The sequence below is a fragment of the Leptinotarsa decemlineata genome, unplaced genomic scaffold (assembly GCF_025532065.1).
Source record: "Leptinotarsa decemlineata unplaced genomic scaffold, Ldec_3_MD MMD2_tig00000035_RagTag_RagTag, whole genome shotgun sequence".
In the NCBI taxonomy this organism is placed as follows: domain Eukaryota; kingdom Metazoa; phylum Arthropoda; class Insecta; order Coleoptera; family Chrysomelidae; genus Leptinotarsa; species Leptinotarsa decemlineata.
This window is the reverse complement of record NW_027412540.1, coordinates 25,713,806-25,735,909: the sequence shown is the minus strand read 5'-3', so window position 1 is coordinate 25,735,909 and position 22,104 is coordinate 25,713,806. Positions and strand designations below refer to the sequence as shown.

Here is a 22,104-nt window from a genome sequence, read left to right as displayed (position 1 = left end):
GTATTCAGTGATTCCTAATGAAGATAAGCTTTTTTATTCCAAGCAAAAAGTTATAGAATAATCAATATAGGGTCTTCCACCAGGAACTTCCGAAATTTGACAACTGATAACGGCCATTTTGTTGAAGCTACATCTGACATCTGTCTGTTTTGCCAAATAACCATGGACGGATATAGCATTCAACAACGTGCAAATAAAAAAACCTGTCTTCCCCATTACAGTATAATAATATCAATTATATATTATATAATAGTTAATCTTTCAAAAACAACTTTAATGAATATTTTTTCAGGCCGAATCCGTAACGACCGCATATGGTAATCCTATCTCTGAGAGATCTGCTTCGCTGAGTGTCGGTCCTAGAGGACCACTCCTTCTTCAAGATCAAACCCTTGTTGATGAACTAGCTCACTTCGAACGTGAAAGAATACCAGAAAGAGTTGTCCACGCCAAAGGAGCCGGAGCATTTGGTTACTTCGAGGTTACCGACGACATAACCAGGTACTCAGCCGCCAAGGTATTTTCGACTATTGGCAAAAAAACTCCGATCGGAGTAAGATTTTCTACCGTCGGTGGAGAATCAGGTTCTGCAGATACTGTGAGGGATCCACGTGGATTTGCCGTTAAGTTCTACACGGAAGATGGCATCTGGGACATTGTGGGAAACAACACTCCAATTTTCTTCATTAGAGACCCTATTTTCTTCCCTAGTTTCATCCACACGCAAAAGAGGAACCCTCAGACACATCTCAAGGATCCGGACATGTTTTGGGATTTCATGTCATTGAGATCAGAAACTATGCATCAACTATTGTTCTTGTTCTCTGACAGAGGTAGGTATCATTCGGCTTCAATTGAAATGTTTCTATGGCTTGTGCCTGTATTAGGAGTACAAAGTATATCTTGCTTCTCTGATTGAATATTACAATGAAACCATTCGACGAGGTTGTCTACATTTCAATCCGCGTTCATTGAAAGTAGATTCATCTTCTACCAAAGTAGCATCCGAAGATTTAAAAATATCCGCTAGAGGCAGCACTAGTGGTGATACATATGTTTCGATTTCTCTGTTGACAGGAACGTTAAACGCATGTCTCAACATCAAAGTAAATGAATTGACCTTATTAGGTGATGCGACCCCATGGTTACCAACTGCGGTAAAATAATGACTTTTGCTAATGAATAAATAACCTAACTTTCTGAGTTCCTTCTGCATTTTCATTTTTGGGGCATAATTGGGAGAGACCATCTTATATTTCTTCATAGCTGATTCTTCATTCTGGAGCCCCAACTTCATATAGGACGACTGGAAATTTCTTTTCAGCCGTATTCTGGAAATCAGTTACTTATTAACCAAAAATGAAAATGCAGTAGGAACTCAGAAAGATAGGTTATTTATTTATTAGCAAATTTCATTATTTTACCGCAGTTGGAAACAATGGGATCGCATCACTTAATAAGGTCAGTTGATAAAATAAGATATATAAAAAAATGATCATGCCTACCAAACATTGTGCTTTCATGAATTGCACTTCTGACAGTCGATTCAGACAAGATGGTATAAAATGTGTACCATTTATAAAGTTGACACGAAAAAGTATTCAACAATTGAAAAAATAAAAAAACATACTTATGTATGTACTAAACATTTTTTAAATCTGAATGGTCCAAAAACAGAAAATCCAAATCCGTATTATCAGCGACTTTTTATTTTATGAGGTTATAGGTACTCTAGATATGTCAACCTATTAATGAATTGAAATATAATAAACAAGAAAGTGAAATTTTGTTATATCTATATTTGAAAGATAAAATACTCTTCAATTCTTGAATAAAAAAAGTATTATCATCGACTGTTTATTTTACGAGGTTATACTCCAGATGTCAACCTATTGATAAATTATAATATAATAAACAGAAAAGTGAAATTCCGCTACATCTGTATTTGAAAGATAAAATATTCTTCAACTCTTGAATGAAAAAAGGAGCATTAACAGAAATAAGCAAATAAAATATTCAAATTTTTGACAACAAATAAAGCGAACTGTCAACAACAAATCTTTCTACAAGTTCATTTTCCTAACCTCAAACAGGTGAACCGCCGCTTGCAAACTATCGTTTCAAATCCCGAACAAGATGTTCTTGGATTTTTGAAAATTTAAGTTTTGTTTCAGGTACATCATCTTCCTTTAATTCCATTTATTCAATGTATGTTTAACGGTACTGTCAACAAAGAAATCAGAACATATGTATCCTCCACTACTGCTGTCTCTAGCGAAACTTTATCAAATCTTCGGAGTTAACAGGCTAATTCAACTTAAGGTGTTCAAAAATTAGGTTATAAGTATACTGTTCAAAAAATATGATGAATGTTCAAATTTCGCGGACATCGAGGATTGGAAAAAACGCTGACAGAAGTGTATTATATCTGAAGGGAACTACTTTGAAGAGGACAAAAAAGAAAATTTATGAATTCATGAATATTTTTTTGAGAAAAATTAAAATTCTCCTGATTTTTTTAACAGACGGCGTATGGTTATCAATTATTTAGTATAAGTCATAATATTACTCATTTTGCTACCAAGTAACAGATTAGTGAAAACTCATAACAGGATATGCTAAAAAATATTGTGGAAAATTCTTCAGATTTTATCAATGTTTGTTTAAATGTGTTCACAATTAATTCTTTCACAGAAGAGATTTTGAGTGTTCACATAAATCTAAAAGTTGAGAAATGATTAGGACAATAGAATTAAGTAAAATATTGAATATAAATATGCACTGAGAGAAATTTGAGTCAACCTTAATAAATAATTTCAAAAGCAAAACTAGAAAATGAATATTTCGAAACAATATCTCAAACTGGTAAAAGCCTACCGGAAAACTACTTCCCCGGCTAATACCACGCCGGATATTGAATTATATCCGACAGACATTATTAGAAGATACCTCACACAGGTAAAACGTTTTTCATTTTTTACTTATATTTTTCTTACTTAATACTTACTTAATAACTGAAACTTTGTTCTGAATGAATATATAAATAAATATGTAAAGTTATATCCTACATAGAATATGTGCGATATAGTTTTTTTCATGATTTTCTGGTATTTCATTAAAAATAGAATAACTTATTTTGATTTTTATGTATTATGTGTAGATAAAGTACATTAAATATGTTTATATTAAGCTTGCCTATCTGGAAATAAAGTTCTTCTTAGTACCTTATCTGCTGAATAATATGCCCTCAGAGTATTGTAAATTTATCTGCTCCTGCTCTGAAGAAAAATCTCTCAAAGAGGCTATCCTCCAATAATTTTATTTATTCCCACATGACATACTAATTTCTTATCTCAATTATCAGAATAAACTGTAATTTCAGGAATTCCTGATGGATACAGATTCATGAACGGATACGGCTCCCACACATTCAAACTGATCAATCAAGACGGCAAAGTGCATTTCTGCAAATTCCACTACAAAACTGATCAAGGGATCAAAAACCTAGACGCATCGAAAGCTGATCAACTCGCTGGTCTAGATCCCGATTATAGTATCAGGGACTTGTTCAATGCCATTGCTGAGGGCAACTACCCAACTTGGACTTTGTACATACAGGTCATGACTCCTGAGCAAGCCGCGGCCTGCAAATTCAATCCGTTTGACCTGACCAAAGTATGGCCTCACTCTCAAAATCCGTTGATCAAAGTAGGAAAACTGGTACTGAACCGTAATCCTGAGAACTACTTTACCGAGGTTGAACAAATCGCGTTCAGCCCTGCTCATTTGGTACCAGGAATCGATTCTTCTCCCGATAAAATGTTGCAAGCACGTTTGTTTGCTTATGGCGACACGCACAGACATCGTCTTGGACCTAACCATTTGCAGTTGCCCGTTAACTGTCCTTTCAAAGTACGCAATTATCAGCGTGATGGGCCAATGTGCCTGAACAACCAAGGAAGTGCCCCCAACTATTTCCCCAACAGCTTTGGAGGACCTGAAAGTGCTAAGTGGGCTCAAGCTCTGAATCCACCTTTCACAGTTTCTGGAGAGGCGTACAGGTAATATAATTATATCATCGAATCCATATATTTTCGTTACTCGAATTCCAGTAACCTCACTTTTATCATAATCAATTCCAGAGAAACTGTTGCATAAAAAAATGATTATATACATCATAGAAAAAACCATAGAAAGTTTCAATTCTCTTTTCTTCATTATGATTTCCTACCACATAGTAACGGCTACATACATCAATGGGGAATGTTCCTCAATTTGGATTATCAAAGGGATTTGTTTCTAATTCACATATTGGCAACAGCGCTTATATCAAGTTGAAATAATTTATACGTACCTAGATATTCTACTTTAAAAAAGGAAAATCATCTTTATAAACCAACAATTAAGGCAAAATATAAATTATAGTTCAATACCACCTCCACAAGCCACATAAACAACAGTTGTTTTGTTATTTATTTATATAGAGGTGCACAAAATGTCATATGTCACAGAATGTCTCGGAACTCGGAACATGAGTAAACAGAACAGCACGCCTCTGAAATACGTCATCTTTGTTTGTCTCATACAGGTAACAGATTAATTGTCCTTTTATTAGCTATAACCGATGTTACCAAATGGTGAAATAGAAACGAATACCTTTAAATGTTAAATGCATTGTTTCATTCCTCATTTTTAAGTATTAAAATATTTTTTTAAAGAAGAAGATTGGAATGATAAGTTTAAAATTCGTTGTTTTAGGGTTCTTTTATGAAAACTACTTGATTTTTGTCAGGAGGAACATCCCCCATTTTATTATCGTGCTCGAAATTTGATGATTAATAATATTGCATTTTGATAAAATATGAACTTCTAGTGAACCCCGCGAAATTTCATAATAATATTTATCAATTGTTAAATAACAGATAATGAAATAGGGGTCAAAAGTCTTTGCGAAATTATAATTTATCAATTATCACGGATCAACACAAAAATTTGACTTTTAACTTTAAATCAATAAATTTCAATTCTTTAGGTCGTAATCAGACAAAAAAAAATATATACTACATGAAAAACTTTGCTTTTTCATTTAGGAAACTGTTTGAACGATATTTTTCAAAATCTGTGGTTTTCATTTTTAATTGAAAATGAAACCAATTAAATAACATTTTTATCATTTTTATTAAGTTCTACTATCAAAATAATTCACTCATTTATTAAAATGAGCATGCAGCATATCTACTTTTAATGACATCCTGCAGCCCATGGCTTCAAAATTTTTTAGCATACTTTCAACTAGCTTTTTGTAGTTTTCGGCTTTATTTCCTGAAATTCCAAAAACGACTGCTTTGAAACTGTTCAAACTCGTTTTTTGAGTACGATTCAGCAACGTTGGAAACTTTCCATGGGCGAAAATTTGTCTGATTTGCGGACTAACATAAACCCCAGCCAGGGCCGTAGCGAAAAGAAAAACCGGGGGGGGGGAATCCAAATTTTCCCAACTCCACCAGCAAAATTTCCCAACTTTCGAAGAAATGAAAGCCGAGGAATTAGTTACTACTATAATATATTAATTTTCTTACTTAGCTATCCAAAGATTGGCTGAATGCTTATGCCCGTTAGGGTATGCACAAACAAAAATAAATTTTGGTGATTATAAAAATAATAATGGGAATTATTCTACTTTGGACCAAGGTTCTTGGTCATCCACCATGTATAGGAATATTCAATACAAGTGAAAGGAAACAACAATTAAATAATATTGTGCTTATTGTTTTCTACTATTATTTTTTCTATCTTCACCGCCTGAAATTTCCCAATTTTTCCAAGTCGGAAAAACAGCGAAAAGTTGGGAATTTTGTAAAATGGTCACTTCAAAATTTGTGGACTTTTCAGGACTTTTCTCTTACTTGGGAGAAATTAAACTTTTTTGAAGATTTCAAACAACTCAGAATTCTCTTCAAGTTGTTGGGAAATCCCAACCTTCTCCTGGTTCTTTCCCTCTTCTTATTACCTCTCCTTTTCTTTTCTCTCTCTTTTATTTTTTTTATTTTTATTCATTTTTTTGTTATTATTTTTTTCTACCTTCATGGCCCAAAATTTCCCAAGTTTTTCCCAAGTCGAAAAAGCAGGGGGGAGGCTCCCCCCATGGCGACGGCCCTGACCCCAGCTTTAACCTTTGCTTCTGATAACTTCGGAAAAAAATTTTCAAGTATTCAAAAGCTTCTGAGGTTTGGTCCAGTTTTTTAACAAATTGTTTCATCAACCCTAACTTGATGTGCAGAGGTAGCATTAACCCTTTTTCCGAAAATTATTTTGTAGAGTCGTGTTATCACTACGTAAGGTTTGTGAAATTGGGATTAGGAATTATATAGAAATACATTTTTGTTTCGAATGTGTAGATCGTTACAGGTATTCTATTTTTATTCATATGTATTTTTATCAAACGTATGGCGGTTAGCGCGAAGTTGTGAGTATTGCGGGTGACGCATGATGTTGTATTGAAGCACACCAGCCGTTGGTCACCATACAGTAACAATGGTCTTTTTTGGTGGGTTTTTGCCTTTGGAAAGCCCAACCACTGTCTTGAACGTCTCCTGTTATGGTAGAGCAGGGTTTTTCAAACTTATTGTCCCACATACCCCTATTAGACCTTTAGGACCACGGCGAATCCCTTACAAAAAAAGCAATAGATACACTTGTTTGGCGTTAGGTAATAGAACAAAATAGTCTTGCTATTGCTAGTCTTGAATATTGAAAAAAATAACATGAGTAGGTTAGGTCAAAAGTGAGAGGGTCTATTCGACCCTCCACCTCAACCCGCAAGTGTTTATTGTGGCTCACAACTATTCACATTCGACCAAATAAACCCAGCTTCTTAACGAAGCCGATTAGTTTGTATGGTGAGTGGTCTTTCAGGTCAGATGTTAAAAGTACGGCTCTGCCGAACTCTAAAAACCTGATTCGGTCCCCAGCGGGACAGGTACAAAGTATATGCTCTGCTGTTTCATCGTTAATGAGGTAGTCGGATAGTTTAGTTTTTTAGGTTCAGTTATTGGATCAGTAGTTGAAGAGTTGAGAGGCTCTTGCTCCTGATCTAAATTTACAGGGAGGTCAGTTGGAGTCGTAGCCTCGACATCCAACCCTCTGTAAACTCGCCCCAGATTTAAATTTACAGGGAGGTCAGTTGGAGTCGTAAGCTCAACATCCATCTCATCTGTAGACTCAGCGTCAGAAAGATTTTTTAAGTTTAGTCTGTCCATAAAAGTCCCGTGAGCAGCTAGGGAAAGAAGGTCAATCACGGCAGAGCCCCGCATTACCGTGACAAAGCGATGCTACGACGAGAAGGCGCCCAGTATCTCGAAGGATCTGTAGGGACAGCTGATAGGCTCAGTGTCATTTATCCTCTTGGCACGGATACACACCTTAGGATTAAGCCATAGTTAGGATGCCATTCAATTAGGAAATAACAGAACCACAAGTGATTCTGTCATTCCCGCATATTCAGCGGGGCTACGTGGAAGCAGGCATCCGATGGCCGGTTTGCTCAACCCCCACATCCCAAACCAATGCACTCACCGAAAACAGAATGCACAGTGGTTCAGGCAGTGAAAAATGAACAAAGACAGCCAACCCGCCACACGAGTAGGTACTCAAATAATATAATTATAACAAATCCGGCTAACGTCCGCTGTCATAGTGGATGCTCACAAGTCTTGGTGGTTGCCGGCGGGTACGTTAATGTGATCACTGGGCTTTTTTTTGTCACAAATGGAGTCGATTTGGGAGAAATTTAACACTCAACTTCAATGCTAATTAATATTCAGCATTCAGTCGTTTCCTGCATTTTGTCTTCATCATGACCAAGTGTGAAAACCCACATAAGTTGTCAGGAAGGGCAATATAAATTTCATTGCTTTATCTAAGAGCTCTGGATATTCTTGATTTCTTGCTGTCCAAAAATCAATCAGACATATTTATGAAATCAGTTTGATTTTACGCCTAGCCGCCGCCATTACGTAAATTTTATCGCTTACCTCCTATGACTCAATGACGTAGGTACAACCAGTGGTACGCTTACCCCACTTTGAGAAACCCTGTGGTAGAGGATCCACTTTTCATCCGACCCAAAGAAGTATCGTTTGGTTGCGCAAAAGCTAAGAAGAATACACCTCGGAACGTGACAATTTCTGTTGATGGTTCAAATCGTCGAACAGTACGTTCATCAACACTACAACTGCTAAATGCCTGGTTAATATTTTTCTGGATATATTTATCTATCGATCAATAAATACCACGGCACACTAAAATAAATATTCATTGATATGGAGCTACAAAAATACATGACATTAAAATGGGCAAAACTTCTGAAACAACGTAATATCAGGTTACACGCTATAGAGGTATATTAGTCTACAACTTTACTCTAATTGAAAGCAGAGTTTACTTGGACATGTTTCTGAATATATCAGAGTATGGCTGTATATGGGGGAGAAAATGCAATAAACCCTCGACGCTGCAGTGTTTTTCCGCTCCTAGGAACGGAAAAAAAAAAGCATCCATAATACTAGTTGTTTTATGAACATTTCAGGTCGAGATTATCACAGCCTGAGAAGTTTATGATCACAACCTTGAATGATTTTTGAAACCATGTACACAGCATCAAAATATTTTGTTTCAACAACTTTCAGTGGAAGGATATCGACATGTATTGAAATAACATTCAGGATCATATCTAATAGATGTGAATTTTTTTGTATCTTCTTGGGTGCTGTTGATATTTCATTTGACTTTTATTCATATTCAAATCAGCACATGCTTCAATTGGATTCATGTGAAAGTGTCAAAACAAAATACAAATATCTGATAAGAAAGAAAATATTTATAATGGTGTAAAACGACATTAAATTCGGAAAATATGATTTGTAATAGCCGTATTCGAATAAAGTCATTAGCTCTAAGCTCAATTTTTATTATTTCAGATATGAAACAGGAGAAGACGATAACTTTGCGCAAGCAAGACAATTCTTCCAGAAAACATTGAAAAAAGATGAGCAAGACAGGATGATTGCTAACATTGTTGCGAATCTGTCGAATGCTTCGGACTTCATACAGGAGAGACAGGTGAAACTCTTCAGACAAGTTGATAATACCATGGGAGAACGGATTGCTCAGGGCTTGACCACACTGAGACGTACTAGATCAAACTTGTAATTGGTGATGGTACCAGCATAACATCCAATAAATGAAATACATTTTTAAGGTGTCAGTTATAAGGTTTTAATATTAAAAATAGATACATATTTTGGTTTAATAATTGTTTCATTTACCATCCTGAGAAATATGACAGAGCATGGATTGGTGGGAGACTTGCCCAGAAACCACTATCAAATGTTAGTTAAAACTAATATTAATATGTAAGCCGGTTGATAAGAGCGAGTGGTTGAGCCGGTTGAGTAGAGCGTTTTGAATACATGTGCGACAGATAACGCCTCTGGTGTTTAACAGACTCGATTTTGTTGTATCTCTCTCTAATTCTATGGCCTTTGCTTCTCAAGGTCGTCCTGTCCATAGATAACAGAAGCTTCGTCCGGGGCACAGAACTATAACTCTATGTTATAGTTCTGTGGTCCGGGGACGCAGCGGTCTTTCTCTAGGCAATGCTGCCACCCTACATTTTTTCTTTCAACAAAAACACCTTATTTATTAATGGTCGCCTCCTTCTCTAAATTTTTTCTTTCAACAAAAACCCTTTATTTATTACTGGTCGCTTCCATCTCGGGAGTACTTCGGTTAAAAATAACACAAATACACATGTGCATGTATTTTATAGAACTGACGAATCCGTCGACATCCAGCCTAGATACTGGCATAGGAGGCCGCCTGTTCTCTCTCTCTCTATGTTAATGGCGTTTGCTTCCATTGAGGCGCATTAAGCCTAGGCCGCCTGTTTATAACTATTTTAGGAGTTACAACCTTGTCAAATCCGTCGAGATCCAACCTATTTACTGGCGTAAGAGGCTACGTATTTCACTTCTGTTTTTAGTAGACCGTTACATTATTTTATTGATGTAGTGTCCAAAAGTGATATGTATACTACGTTATCGAAACAATCGTCTTCTGTCGCGGTCGGAAAGGAATCCTTTTGTTTTATCTAAAACTCTCAACGCGAGAAATTTTCTACACATGTTGGTAGATGGCGCAAGAATCATAATCTGTCGCTCGCATTTTATTCAGATCCTGTAACTAAAGGACCATAATGTGCAAAATATTTCACTTGTTATCAATTCATTCTCAAATGTAAATAATATTGAAAATTAGAGTACTAATTTGACAATATCTCTTTCAAGTAAACTCTGCACCCTTGTGAATGGGAGGCAATATAGGATATATTTACTATTTCTTTTTATCGAGTGCTCTAGGTTCAGAATTGAGACCACCGTTGTCTGAGCAATTCCATTTTGGGTTCAATTCCAAATCTTCTCTTGGAGGGGTACAGTCTTTCAATATTACAGAACTTACACCTCCTGCATAACGGCAGGCTGTAATTCTGAAATAGACATGCCAAATTTGTTTTATCTGTTATTTTCTAGACTTGCCTACAAACTGCATTCATTTAATATGTGTACTTCATCGTAAATACAAAACGACTTTTCAGTTGTGATTAAGTACTATTGGAAGGAAATGACAGCTGACAACAGATTTACTATTTGCATGGAAATTTGTCGTACGAGTATGAACGCTATCAATGCGATTGTTACATTATTTAAATTTAAAAAAGGAGAGATAACAATTTATTTGTCCACCAGATGCCGCCAGGGGTCGTTTTTTTGCGAATTTATAAATTCGGCATTTTCAATTTTGTAGATATTATGAAGAAATTAAGGTTTTATTTGTAACACAAGCAGTTTTCACAGTTTAATTGGGATTGTTGTAGTTATTTTAAAACTGATACATCTGCGTGTTCCTATTGTGATCAGTCGACAGTCACAGTGAAGTTGACAAATGTCATTATTTTCTGTTCTGTAATCTGTAGCGAATATTTTTATGAACACATCAAGTTTCTCCCAAACATTGGCAGCAGAATGTTGAAATAACTCATTTATTAATGAACATTGTCAAATTCGAAATCGTTTTTAAGTTGAATCTACATAATTTATAGCATTTGAAGAACTTTAAAAAAGCATGAATTTAAATTACCGCCACGCCTGCGCAAACATTGATATTTACGCCTCCTACCATACACACTTGTATATTACAGTAACTTATAGTGCAAGGATATCGCCATTGAAGTGTTGTGAGAGAAAATCACTTTCGTTATTTAATTTACAGAATACCTCTGCCAAAAATCCCGAAATATTAATTAGTCATTTTGTTTTTGCGATGGAGAACTCAAACTCGGAAGATGTCGTCCTGCCGGACATTTCCGAAGCCGAACATCTTGCGAGTGAGCACGATGGCGGCGATGATGGCGACTGTGACTCTGTTGTGGACTCGAAAAAATCTTTGGTGTCAACTGTTTCTGTTAGACACGGAGGCGTGCCAGTTTCTCTTCCAGTGGGTTCCCTGATAACCAGTACATTCAATGTTATCACCCAAGACCAAATTCCACATTTCAAGCCTATGCTATGCGTGGACAATAGCGGGTACTTGTCCGCTGATGGAACTGGTGGTGAATTGAAAACGATCGTCATCCAACAGGAAGAAGTTTCCGGAGGTTCTGCAGGAACTCCCGCACCATCCGTGGTAGGAACGTGGAATGACGCTGCAAACGCTGCTGTTTTGCCTGTGAGATGTAAAAATACATCTGCGGAACTTCACAAATGTAGATTTGGTTCCGGTGGAAGAGGTCGATGTATAAAACTCGGAAATTCGTGGTACACTCCTAGTGAATTTGAAGCCCTCTGTGGCAGGGCCTCGAGTAAAGATTGGAAGAGGAGTATAAGGTTTGGCGGCAGAAGCCTACAAACCTTAATAGATGAAGGTAGGTGTAAGTAACGCATATGTGCAGCTTCAAAATGTTACAAAATAAAAAGGTTAGATTCAACTCTTGGAAGGGGCCATCATATGAATTGAAATTAACTAACTGAATTTCAGTGGCAAAAACCAGTTGACTCTCTCATTATAAGGAAACGACAAACCAATTATAATAGAATAATGGAGAATAATTTGTGTTTGTTTTCAGTGAACTATATAATTGAGGGTAAGAAACTGACAAAGAAATAAGCAGCAAATTCAGCGTATCTTTGAAACAGATATTTTGGGTAAATGGTGAATATTTGCCTTGAGGGTGTGTTTGATGTTGAGGGGTCAAGTTTTTGTGACCCATATTATGGTTGGAGGGTAATTATTCGGATACTTACCTTGCACTTTTATCAAAACGATTCTGTACTTATTAGACTTGGCTTCATTTCTTGAAAATAGGAAACAATTTGTATCAATACAAGTCAATAGAATGAATGAAGTTTATAGAGTCAGTTCTAATTTTCTGAATCTAAGGATGACTGTGCCACATGGTTCAATAATGGGTCCTCTACTGTACCCTCCATTTAAATGATATCAAATCGGCAGTTACTAGAAGCCTTTATACCTCTTATGAAAAAGACTTGCCAGTTAACAAGTATATGATGTTTCCTCTTGTATTTAACCTGGAAACTTATATTGTGTAGTCTTTAATTCTTCATTTTATTTTACAGGAATAATTCTACCTCATGCAACAAGTTGCACATGCGCAGCTTGCTGTGACGATGAAACAGCTACAGGTCCAGTCCGCCTTTTCACTCCTTACAAGAGAAAGCGTAGGAAAGAAAATGATTCTAGTAAAAGGTCCAACGGTGACGACAGTGACCACCAGAGCAAAGAAGACGCTTGGCAAAACCTAGCAGAAGGTTTGGACTCCAATGATTATCAGCTCATTGAACCAATGGGTTCCGTGGACCCTCAGTGTCAAATCAAAAGGCTTGAGGATATCGCCGTACAAATGAACAGACTCGCAATGGACTTCCGTCGAGGGTTGGAGGAATTGAAGGACAATATGAGTAGACAAAATGATAAATTTCAAAGGGAAAAAGAGGCCGCAATCTTGGCTGCTAGAGTTGAGGCCCAAGTGGCTGCTCTCCAGCCAGAGGGAAATGATTCAACATTACAACCAGCAATGGATAACGATAACCAAAAAAAGGTAATAATAATAATATTTATTCAGTTGGATCATCTATAGATGACATTGAGTATGTCAAAACATACAAAATTAAAAATACAAACTCCGCACACTCAGAAGCACAACAGTGCCATTATAAAAATAAAATAATCGAATCGGATAATAAAACCGTTGAAACTTGGAAAATAATTAACGAACTTAGAGGAAAATCGGCTAGAAATAATAATCTACCTATTTCACCTAATACTTTGAATAATTATTTCTGCTCAGTCGCTGGTAATATAAAAAAAAACATAACATCAAATGATGATCCCCTAGAGAATTTTGAACGATTCAAAGTAGTAGAAACCTTTGTCTTGCATGAAACGGAACTTCAAGAACTAAAACAAGTGGTAGCTATAATCAAAAATAAAAAAACAACTGGGATTGATGAAATCTCCATAAGTATTATTGAGAACCTTCCTGATGAAGCACTTGAAACACTCGTTCACCTGATAAACCAATCTTTCAACACTGGAATATTTCCGGAACAATTGAAAACGTCAGTAATAGTACCATTACATAAAGGAGGTGACCCTAATGATCCCTCTAACTATCGTCCAATCGCACTTATTCCTGCTATTGCTAAGCTCATTGAAAAATTGGTGAAAGTAAGAATCATAAACTTTCTCAACAAACATAATATCATCAGCAATTCACAATTTGGTTTCCAAAATAATAAAAATACAATCGATGCCGTTTTTAACCTACTATATGATATCTATACTGAAATCAATGAGGGTGAGGTAGTTGCGGCAGTGTTCTGTGATTTCTCCAAGGCTTTCGATTGTGTTGATCATAGAATACTGCTGCAGAAGCTGAACTATTATGGTTTTAGGGGACTTTCATACCAGTGGTTTGAGTCCTATTTATTAAATAGAAATCAAATTGTCAAGTCTACAGAATCTTCCTCATTAGAAACAATTAGATCTGGCGTTCCACAAGGGTCTGTCCTAGGTCCAGTTCTTTTTCTATTATATATAAATGATTTGACAAGTATACATATATCCGGTAGATTCACTTTATTCGCCGATGATACTACCATCATCTGGCACAGTCCGTCTCTCCAGAATTTAAATAAAATAATCATTGAAGATATATCCAAAATTTCCAAATGGTGTGAGTGTAATATACTTTCTTTTAATATTAAAAAAACAAATCTAATTACTTTCAAATGTACGCTTAATGATATCAATATTGGAGTAAGTAGCATTGAAAGTAAGGGATATACTAAATACTTAGGACTATTTATTGATGGTAAGCTAAAATTTGATGAACATATTTCAGCATTAAGGAAAAACATATCATCTGGGTGTTTTGCTGTTAAATTGGTAGTCAAGGAATTAGACTTGCATTCGGCAAAATTGATTTATTATTCTTTAATCGAATCCCGCTTGCGCTACGGTATTGCATTCTGGGGAAGCTGCAGTAGTTATCTCTTTAATAGTATTCTGGTTTTACAGAAACGTGCTATACGATATATGTCCAAAGCTAATTATCGCGACTCTTGCAAACCTTTATTCAAACAATTCGGAATTCTAACAGTAATGGCTTTATACATTTTTAAAACTGTTACATTAATAAAGAAACATATTGACAGATTTGGGTCACCCCAAGTTCATTACACTACTAGACAAGACAATAATATTAAACTTCCGAGACCGACTTCCACTTTATTTAAAGATTCATTCATTTACAATGGATGCAAAATATTCAATCATTTACCTGATGAAATTAAAGACATTATATCTCTTAAGCAGTTCAGAAAAGCTGTAAAAAATATTTTGGTTGTTAGACCGTATTACCACCTTGAGGAATATTTCAGTGACACGCTATCATAGTTGTACTATTCATACTCCAAAATTCTTAGTAATAGTTTATTTTTAAATATTCGTAAAGCGATATAGTGGTTTAGGTATATGATTCATAATATCACATATTGTTATCCAGATTGATATACATATATATATATATTTTCTCTCTTGTAAAAATTGACTCAGGCTTAGGACTTTATTGTGTTTTTAATGTATGTACTATGCATGTGTGTGTCTGTTGGTGTGTGTGTACACACACCTTGTACTGATTTTAATATTTTATATGTATTATTTTGCACTATTTTTAAGCTTTGTAACCATGATTTATCATGTATACAATAAAGCATATTCTCTCTCTCTCTCTCTCTATACAATTTACATATATAATATAATATATAATAGTCAAAACCTAAAATAATCTGCTATTTATGCAACAGCATCGTTATTAAAATCGGCCTAAAATGTTGGACATATACATACTGTATAAAAGTCAAAACCAAAAATAATCTGTTATATCTTGAAATAACATATAAGTGGAAATTAGGTAAAATAACGGCTGTTCATCCAGGAGTTGATGGTAGAATTCGAGTCGTCGACGTAAAAACCTTAACTTCGGAATATAGGCGCCCCGTCACAAAATTTGCAGATTGGAGCTAGAGGAAAAGTAATTCCTCCAGCGGGAGGAGAATGTTATATTGATTTGTTCATCCTTTTATTAGTTTGCTTTTATTTATTGAAAATACGACCCTGTAGATAAAAAAACAAATTTTTTTAGATAGTTACTGATAATTTGTCAAAGGAAAATCAAAAACCCTAAGTGAATTATCAATGTTTCGCATGAACAAAATATATCGGCATGTACAGACAGTGCAAGAACTGGAGTTGTGCAGTTTGGTGGAAGACTCGCAGCAAAACCGTCAAGTTTTGACAGAAAAGGAAGTGGGAACTCTAAATGAAGCTGAGTTTGGTCCTCTGGCTGAGCCCTCAAAAGAACTAATATATAATTCAGTTTTGAGCAGTTTTGCTTCGAATTCCTTATCCTTCCAGACCAATGAAGGGGTGAATCATCCTATCCGTGTTTACTCAAGAAGATAGTAGTGGCAAACGTAGTTGCAACAATAGATCGGTGATACATTCCTCAATCAAAACTCTAGGGTTCAATGGTTTAAAATATCTTGGAAACACCTGTTTCATGAACAGTATAATCCAATGTTTATCAAACACGGGATGGTTGCTAGAATACCTAAAAAAGAATGCATACATGGAATATATCAACACTAGTATTTCTAGTATGAAAGGTGTTTTAATCAAATCGTTCAAAGAAGTTATCAAGGAATTATGGTCAGAAGATTCATCTGATAGAGTAATTAACACAGTCTACTTCAAAAATCAGATTCAAAGATTTGCCCCTCGATACATGGGTTCTGCCCATCAAGACGCCCACGAATTCCTTCGATATCTTTTAGAAGGTTTACATGAGGACCTCAACAAAATTACTGAGAAACCTGAACCGATCTTAACTGAGATAGACGAAAAATTAAGCGATAACGGAAAAGCACAAGAGTCCTGGCAGAGATATTTGAATATGAACAACTCCAAGATTGTAGACTATTTCATTGGTCAATTAAAATCCACTATGAAGTGCACACACTGTAGACACTCATCAGTAACATTTGATCCTTTCTGGGGTTTGTCCCTTCCCATACTACAAAGATCTGGCCAAGTGAGTTTGTCACATTGCTTGGATTCTTTCACAAGAGAGGAAACTCTGGATGGAGATGAAAAACCAATGTGTTCGAGGTGCAAGCAAAGGAGAAAATGTACAAAGTCCTTATCAATCTATAAGTTTCCCCATATTTTAGTAATTCATTTGAAAAGATTCTCTCCGACGGAAAAGTTCAGAGGCAAATTGAATGTTTCCATTGATTTTTCTTCAGATAGATTAGATATAAGCAGTTATGCAGCAGACGATGTGGCTCCTTGTCGTTATAATCTATATGCACTTTCAAATCACAGTGGGACTACATCTTGAAACCCAAACATTTTGTCTCCTCTTGTTGTTGAATTGATCCATTAATTGACTTTACTAGTAAACTGTGATCTTGAATGATTGAAACGTAAAAGCACAGTTTTTCTTTCATTTACCAAGAGACCATCGTCTGAGAACCACTTTTGGGTTCTTTTTATTTCATCAGATGCTTTATTAACTGTGGCTTTAATATTTTCCTGAGTTATCAATAAAGATGTGTCATCGGCATACATAAAGAACTGATCGCTGTAAAAATCATTCACATATATACCTAATAAAGAACCCTGAGGAACCCCGGGGGAACAATTTTGAGATTCTGATTTATTTCTGCTAACCTCTACATAGCAGTATCTACCCTCTAAATAACTCACAAACAATTTGTGGGTTATTCCCCTGATTCCATACATTTCAAGCTTTGTTAGGAGAATTTTGCTATCTACCAGATGAAATGCCTTACTTAAGTCTACGAAAATCCCTAGCGTCTTTTTACCTTCATCCAACTCCCTGTACACGTTGTTGAGGAACTGTGTAATGGCTTGACTTGTGGACAATCCCTTGCAAAAGCCATACTGGTTCTCTTTAAACAGGCTCCATTTATTGATAAAAGTTATCATTAGACTTGAAACATATTTTTCATATACTTTTGAGAATGGGCTGAGGGAAATTGGCCTAAAATTTTGTATGTCAGTGTCATTTCCCTTCTTATGAATTGGCACAATTTTTGAAATCTTCAGGCACTTAGGAAAAATTCCCTCTTCCCAGGAGCAATCGATCAAGTAGATAAGAGGTTCAGCTATAAAATTTGTGCATTTTTTCAGTATATTCTTACATATTCCGTCATAACCGGTGGAATTTGAGTGGCTTAGGTTAATGACAATGGCTAGTAATCATACTCTGTAGCAGGTATGAAGTAGAAGGAATGAGCATTGATGTATTTAAGAGTTACTTTGCTTTTGGTAACCTTATTTTTCTGCAAAAGAATATTTGGAATGTCATTAAAGTAGTTAATGAAACAGTTAGATAACTCGGCAGGTTGGAATGACAATGTGTATAATAAGTACGTTCCCAGCTAAACCCTTTTTTTTCGGAATGAACAGGGATACCCGACTTCGCTCAGGGGGTTGATATGAGATCGTATGTCATCCATGGTATGCATGAACAAATTTTTTAATCAAGACCAAATTGACCACGAGGAAAGCAGGGGTCTTTGTGGTTGATATATAAAAGTATCTTCATTAACACAAAGTTAATAGATACCTCACCAGAGAATATCCGAAGTTAGTACCACCTTGTAAATAGTTGAGGAAAATAAGTCTACTTCCTCTTACGAAGACGACAACTGAAGTTTCTAAGTACCATTGTTTTAATGTGATTCTGATATTAATAAATACTTCTGTTAACTAATGAGTCTGCTACTCATCATTGTACTAATAAGTAAACCAGGGTGAAAATTCAAAAAGGAACCGAGACATACAGGGCTTTTCATGATGAGCGTTAATTAGCCGTTTCTGGCAAACTATTCAACGGATCAACCTGAAAATTTCACAGTATGCATAAATCAATATGACCTACACACCTAAAATATTTTAGACGAAGCGACGTTGTCGCTCCTACTATAAAGTAGCGGCTTCTTTGATTTTTCAAATGGAACACCCCGTATATAATATCATATTATGATTCATTATCACTTTGTCAACAAATTTATATACTATTTACCTTTACCTATCTATTACCGTTTAGAAGATATAAATTAATTTCGATATTTTTTTTACCAAACATGAACTTTTATAAATACTGATAATCTTGAACTCTCTTGCACTAAAACGATCAAATTTGAAATGGAGTGGAGTGATACTATGAGGATCTTCACTCCGAGTCATATTTTCATTTGCCTCATACAGGGTCTTCAAAAAATGCAGATACTTTGATCTCATGAAAAAATGAGTGGAACTCAATTATTTCAAATGGAACACCCTGTATATTTGAACATTTTTGAGCTCTACATCCAATTTTAGATAAACTTTGTTCAGATAATACTATTTCTATTTTGAACCGTTTTCGAGATGAACTGTTTCAAACGGAAATTGACATGGTTTCCTTGTTCATCACTCATTTTTGTAAAACAGATTTCGTTTGATGTTTCTCAATTAGCCACAGATGATACAATGAAAAGATAATTATTAAAATACTCCTCAACCATCGAATGAAACTTCTCTTCAAACAATAGTTTTATTAACGCTAAAACACGAACTGAAAATAATAAACCCATAAATTAATGAGTTAATTTAATCGTCAGTGTATTTCAGAATATGTTCAAACACATCTCCACCTCTACTTAAACAAACATGTAATCTCTTCAAAAGATTGTCATGTGTAGCGCTTCTGATCAAGTCTGGAGTCAAACTATTGAAAGCAGTTGTAACCCTCGATTTCATATCTTCCATGTAAATCACAATTTTAATGAAACCCCACACGAAATAATCTAATGGGTTGTCATCTGGTGTTCTAGGAGGCCGACAAAAAGGTCCATTATTACCAATCCATCTGTCTTCGAGGATTTTGGTTAAAGCTTCGCTGACTGAATGAGAATTATGGGGTGAAGCACCATCCATTTGGTACCATACACGTTCTCTTCCTGGTCTATTATTTAAAATCATTTGAATTCCATTCCTCAGTAAATCTTCATATTTTGATGCATTCAAATTATCATCATAAAACTCGATATAAAAAATTGACTCATTCTTTATGGCACAAAATACATTGAATTGCCATCTTTCTTGAAAACACCTTTGGCGAACAACATGGGGATTTTCTGGCGCCCAATAATGACTGTTGTGTCTATTGAAAACTCCATTTTTTGTGAACTTGGCCTCATCTGTCCATATGATATTGTCAAGGAAATGTTCATTCTCTTGAGTCTTGACAAGTAACCATTCAAAGAATTCCACTTTACGAGGTAAATCAGTCTCTTTCAAATGTTGGACACAGTAGAACTTATAGGGATGCCATTTTTGCTTATTAAGAATTCGACAAATTGTCACGTAGGGTATACCTAAGTTCATGTTTGGTAAAAAAAATATAGAAATGAATTTATATCTTCTAAACGTTAATAGATAGGTATAGGGAAATAGTGTATGAATTTGTTGACAAAGTGATAATGAATCATAATATGACATTATATACGGGGTGTTCTATTTGAAAAATCAAAGAAGCCGCTACTTTATAGTAGAAGCGACAACGCCGCTTCGTCTGAAATATTTTAGGCGTGTAGGTCATATTGATTTATGCATACTGTGAAATTTTCAGGTTGATCCGTTAAATAGTTTGTTAGAAACGGCTAATTAACGCTCATCATGAAAAGCCCTGTATATCAATATTATTTAGTTTTTATTACAATACTTTTACATGAATATTTTTTTGTCAGATCGTTCATTTCAAGAAACATTCATAACCCGTTACGTTTATTTATCTTTGCACTTTTGTGTACAGTGAAATGAACCTAACCAAAAATTTTGAGAGCAAGTCCTCTTATCATTCTCCTCTTTTTCATTTCAGTGTGCTAATTGCAACAGAGAGGCTCTCGCTGAATGTTCTTTATGTCGAAGAACTCCATATTGTTCCACTTTCTGCCAACGAAAGGACTGGGCTTCACATCAGGTCGAGTGTGTAAGAGGAGTTGCAAGTGATGCAGGTCCTCAACAGTCTATAATGCTTATAGTGGAAAGCTCAGAGCAACAATGAAGTATATCTGATTTCTATAATCTATCACGGTACCAAAAAAATTGTATAAATATGTATATAGAATCTATATTTTTACGGAGGTTTATGATGGTACATTCTCTAGGTTAGGTGTGAGATCAGTTGTGTGTGTTTATATCTCAGCTTTCATTCTAAATACAAAGAAACTTCTCACCATTTTTAGCTTGAATAATTTATTGTATAAAAAGATTTTAGATTTGTTTCAAATTTTTTTTTAATGTATCCAACATTTTGGAGAACAAAAATACCAAACTGTTAACAATTCTTAATTAATTTTACCAAGTTATGTGTAATGTTTATTGTACATATGTATATCTGGTTTTAATAGTTGAGACTTCAGTTGAGTTTTTTAATAAAAAAGATGGAGTATTTGTTTTCATTATTAAAGTATTACTTTGTTTCCATATGCTTCCTATAATTATTGATATCCCCATAATGAACACAAGAAATGAAAATTTCAATTAAGTTTGATTGACTCTTCAGCATAACAAATTATAGAAAATTTCACACTATCTGCTCTAATTTCGTGGGAGGCAGTTTTCATGTACGAAATATCTTTCGAAATCTATCACAAAAAATTATGTGAATTTTTCGAAATAGCATTTCCGCTTCAGAAAATAAAAATTGAAAAAGAAAAGTACAGAAAAATCTGTAGGGGAGTAATACGTAATGCAAAAGATATATATTACAAAGACAGAATGAATAATGCTGCTAATAAAGTGAAAGAAACATGAAATATTGTCAATGAATTGAGGGGAATGAACAATAACCAAAAATTCATGCATTTTTTATAACACCGATATATGAGAAATGAATGAAGAACTTCAGTGATCACAAAATATTTTCTCTTATTTATAGTATGCCTTTAGAGAGTAAAATAATTTTACCATCTGACTATGAGATATCTCAGAACATAACTTAAAACAATTGTCTTTGACATTGTCAATTACCAGCTTTGACACCATATATCATTTAAATGATGTGGATGATAGTTTTCAGGAATTTATGAACATTATAACAAGTATCTTAAATGACTGTTGTCCTATAAAAAAGCATAAAACAATATCTGACAAAAAATCTAACTGGGTAACTCCAGAAGTCAGACAAGCTAGCCGTAATCTAAAAAATACCCATTGGCTGTGCAAAAACTGATTGTTAACTTGAATAAAACAAAATGTATCCATTTTACTTCTTTCATGGGTCTTGATATTAGATATTAGAGGGGTGGAATTGGTATCAACGAATTTTACAAAATTTCTAGGTGTCTATGTGGATGATTGCTTAAGATGGTCTGAACACATTACAGTCAC

At 35.0% G+C, this 22,104-nt stretch overlaps 2 protein-coding genes across 2 annotated transcripts in view; both read left to right on the top strand.

Annotated features, from left to right (window-relative positions):
* Cat (Catalase) overlaps window positions 1–9,313 on the top strand; it is a 31,296-nt gene extending 21,983 nt beyond the window's left edge. The window contains exons 2-4 of the mRNA XM_023158252.2: window positions 293–833; window positions 3,383–4,061; window positions 8,979–9,313. Of these exons, the coding sequence (XP_023014020.2) occupies window positions 293–833; window positions 3,383–4,061; window positions 8,979–9,210 (1,452 nt within the window). The 3' untranslated portion in view covers window positions 9,211–9,313. The remainder of the gene's footprint in view (window positions 1–292; window positions 834–3,382; window positions 4,062–8,978) is intronic.
* A 1,765-nt stretch (window positions 9,314–11,078) lies between these two features.
* Deaf1 (deformed epidermal autoregulatory factor 1) lies at window positions 11,079–21,165 on the top strand. The gene is made up of 3 exons (XM_023158253.2): window positions 11,079–11,980; window positions 12,693–13,174; window positions 20,591–21,165. Exons 1-3 carry the CDS (start codon window positions 11,182–11,184, stop codon window positions 20,774–20,776), a joined length of 1,467 nt encoding a protein of 488 aa, XP_023014021.1. The 5' UTR covers window positions 11,079–11,181; the 3' UTR covers window positions 20,777–21,165.
* The last annotated feature ends 939 nt before the right edge of the window (window positions 21,166–22,104 follow it).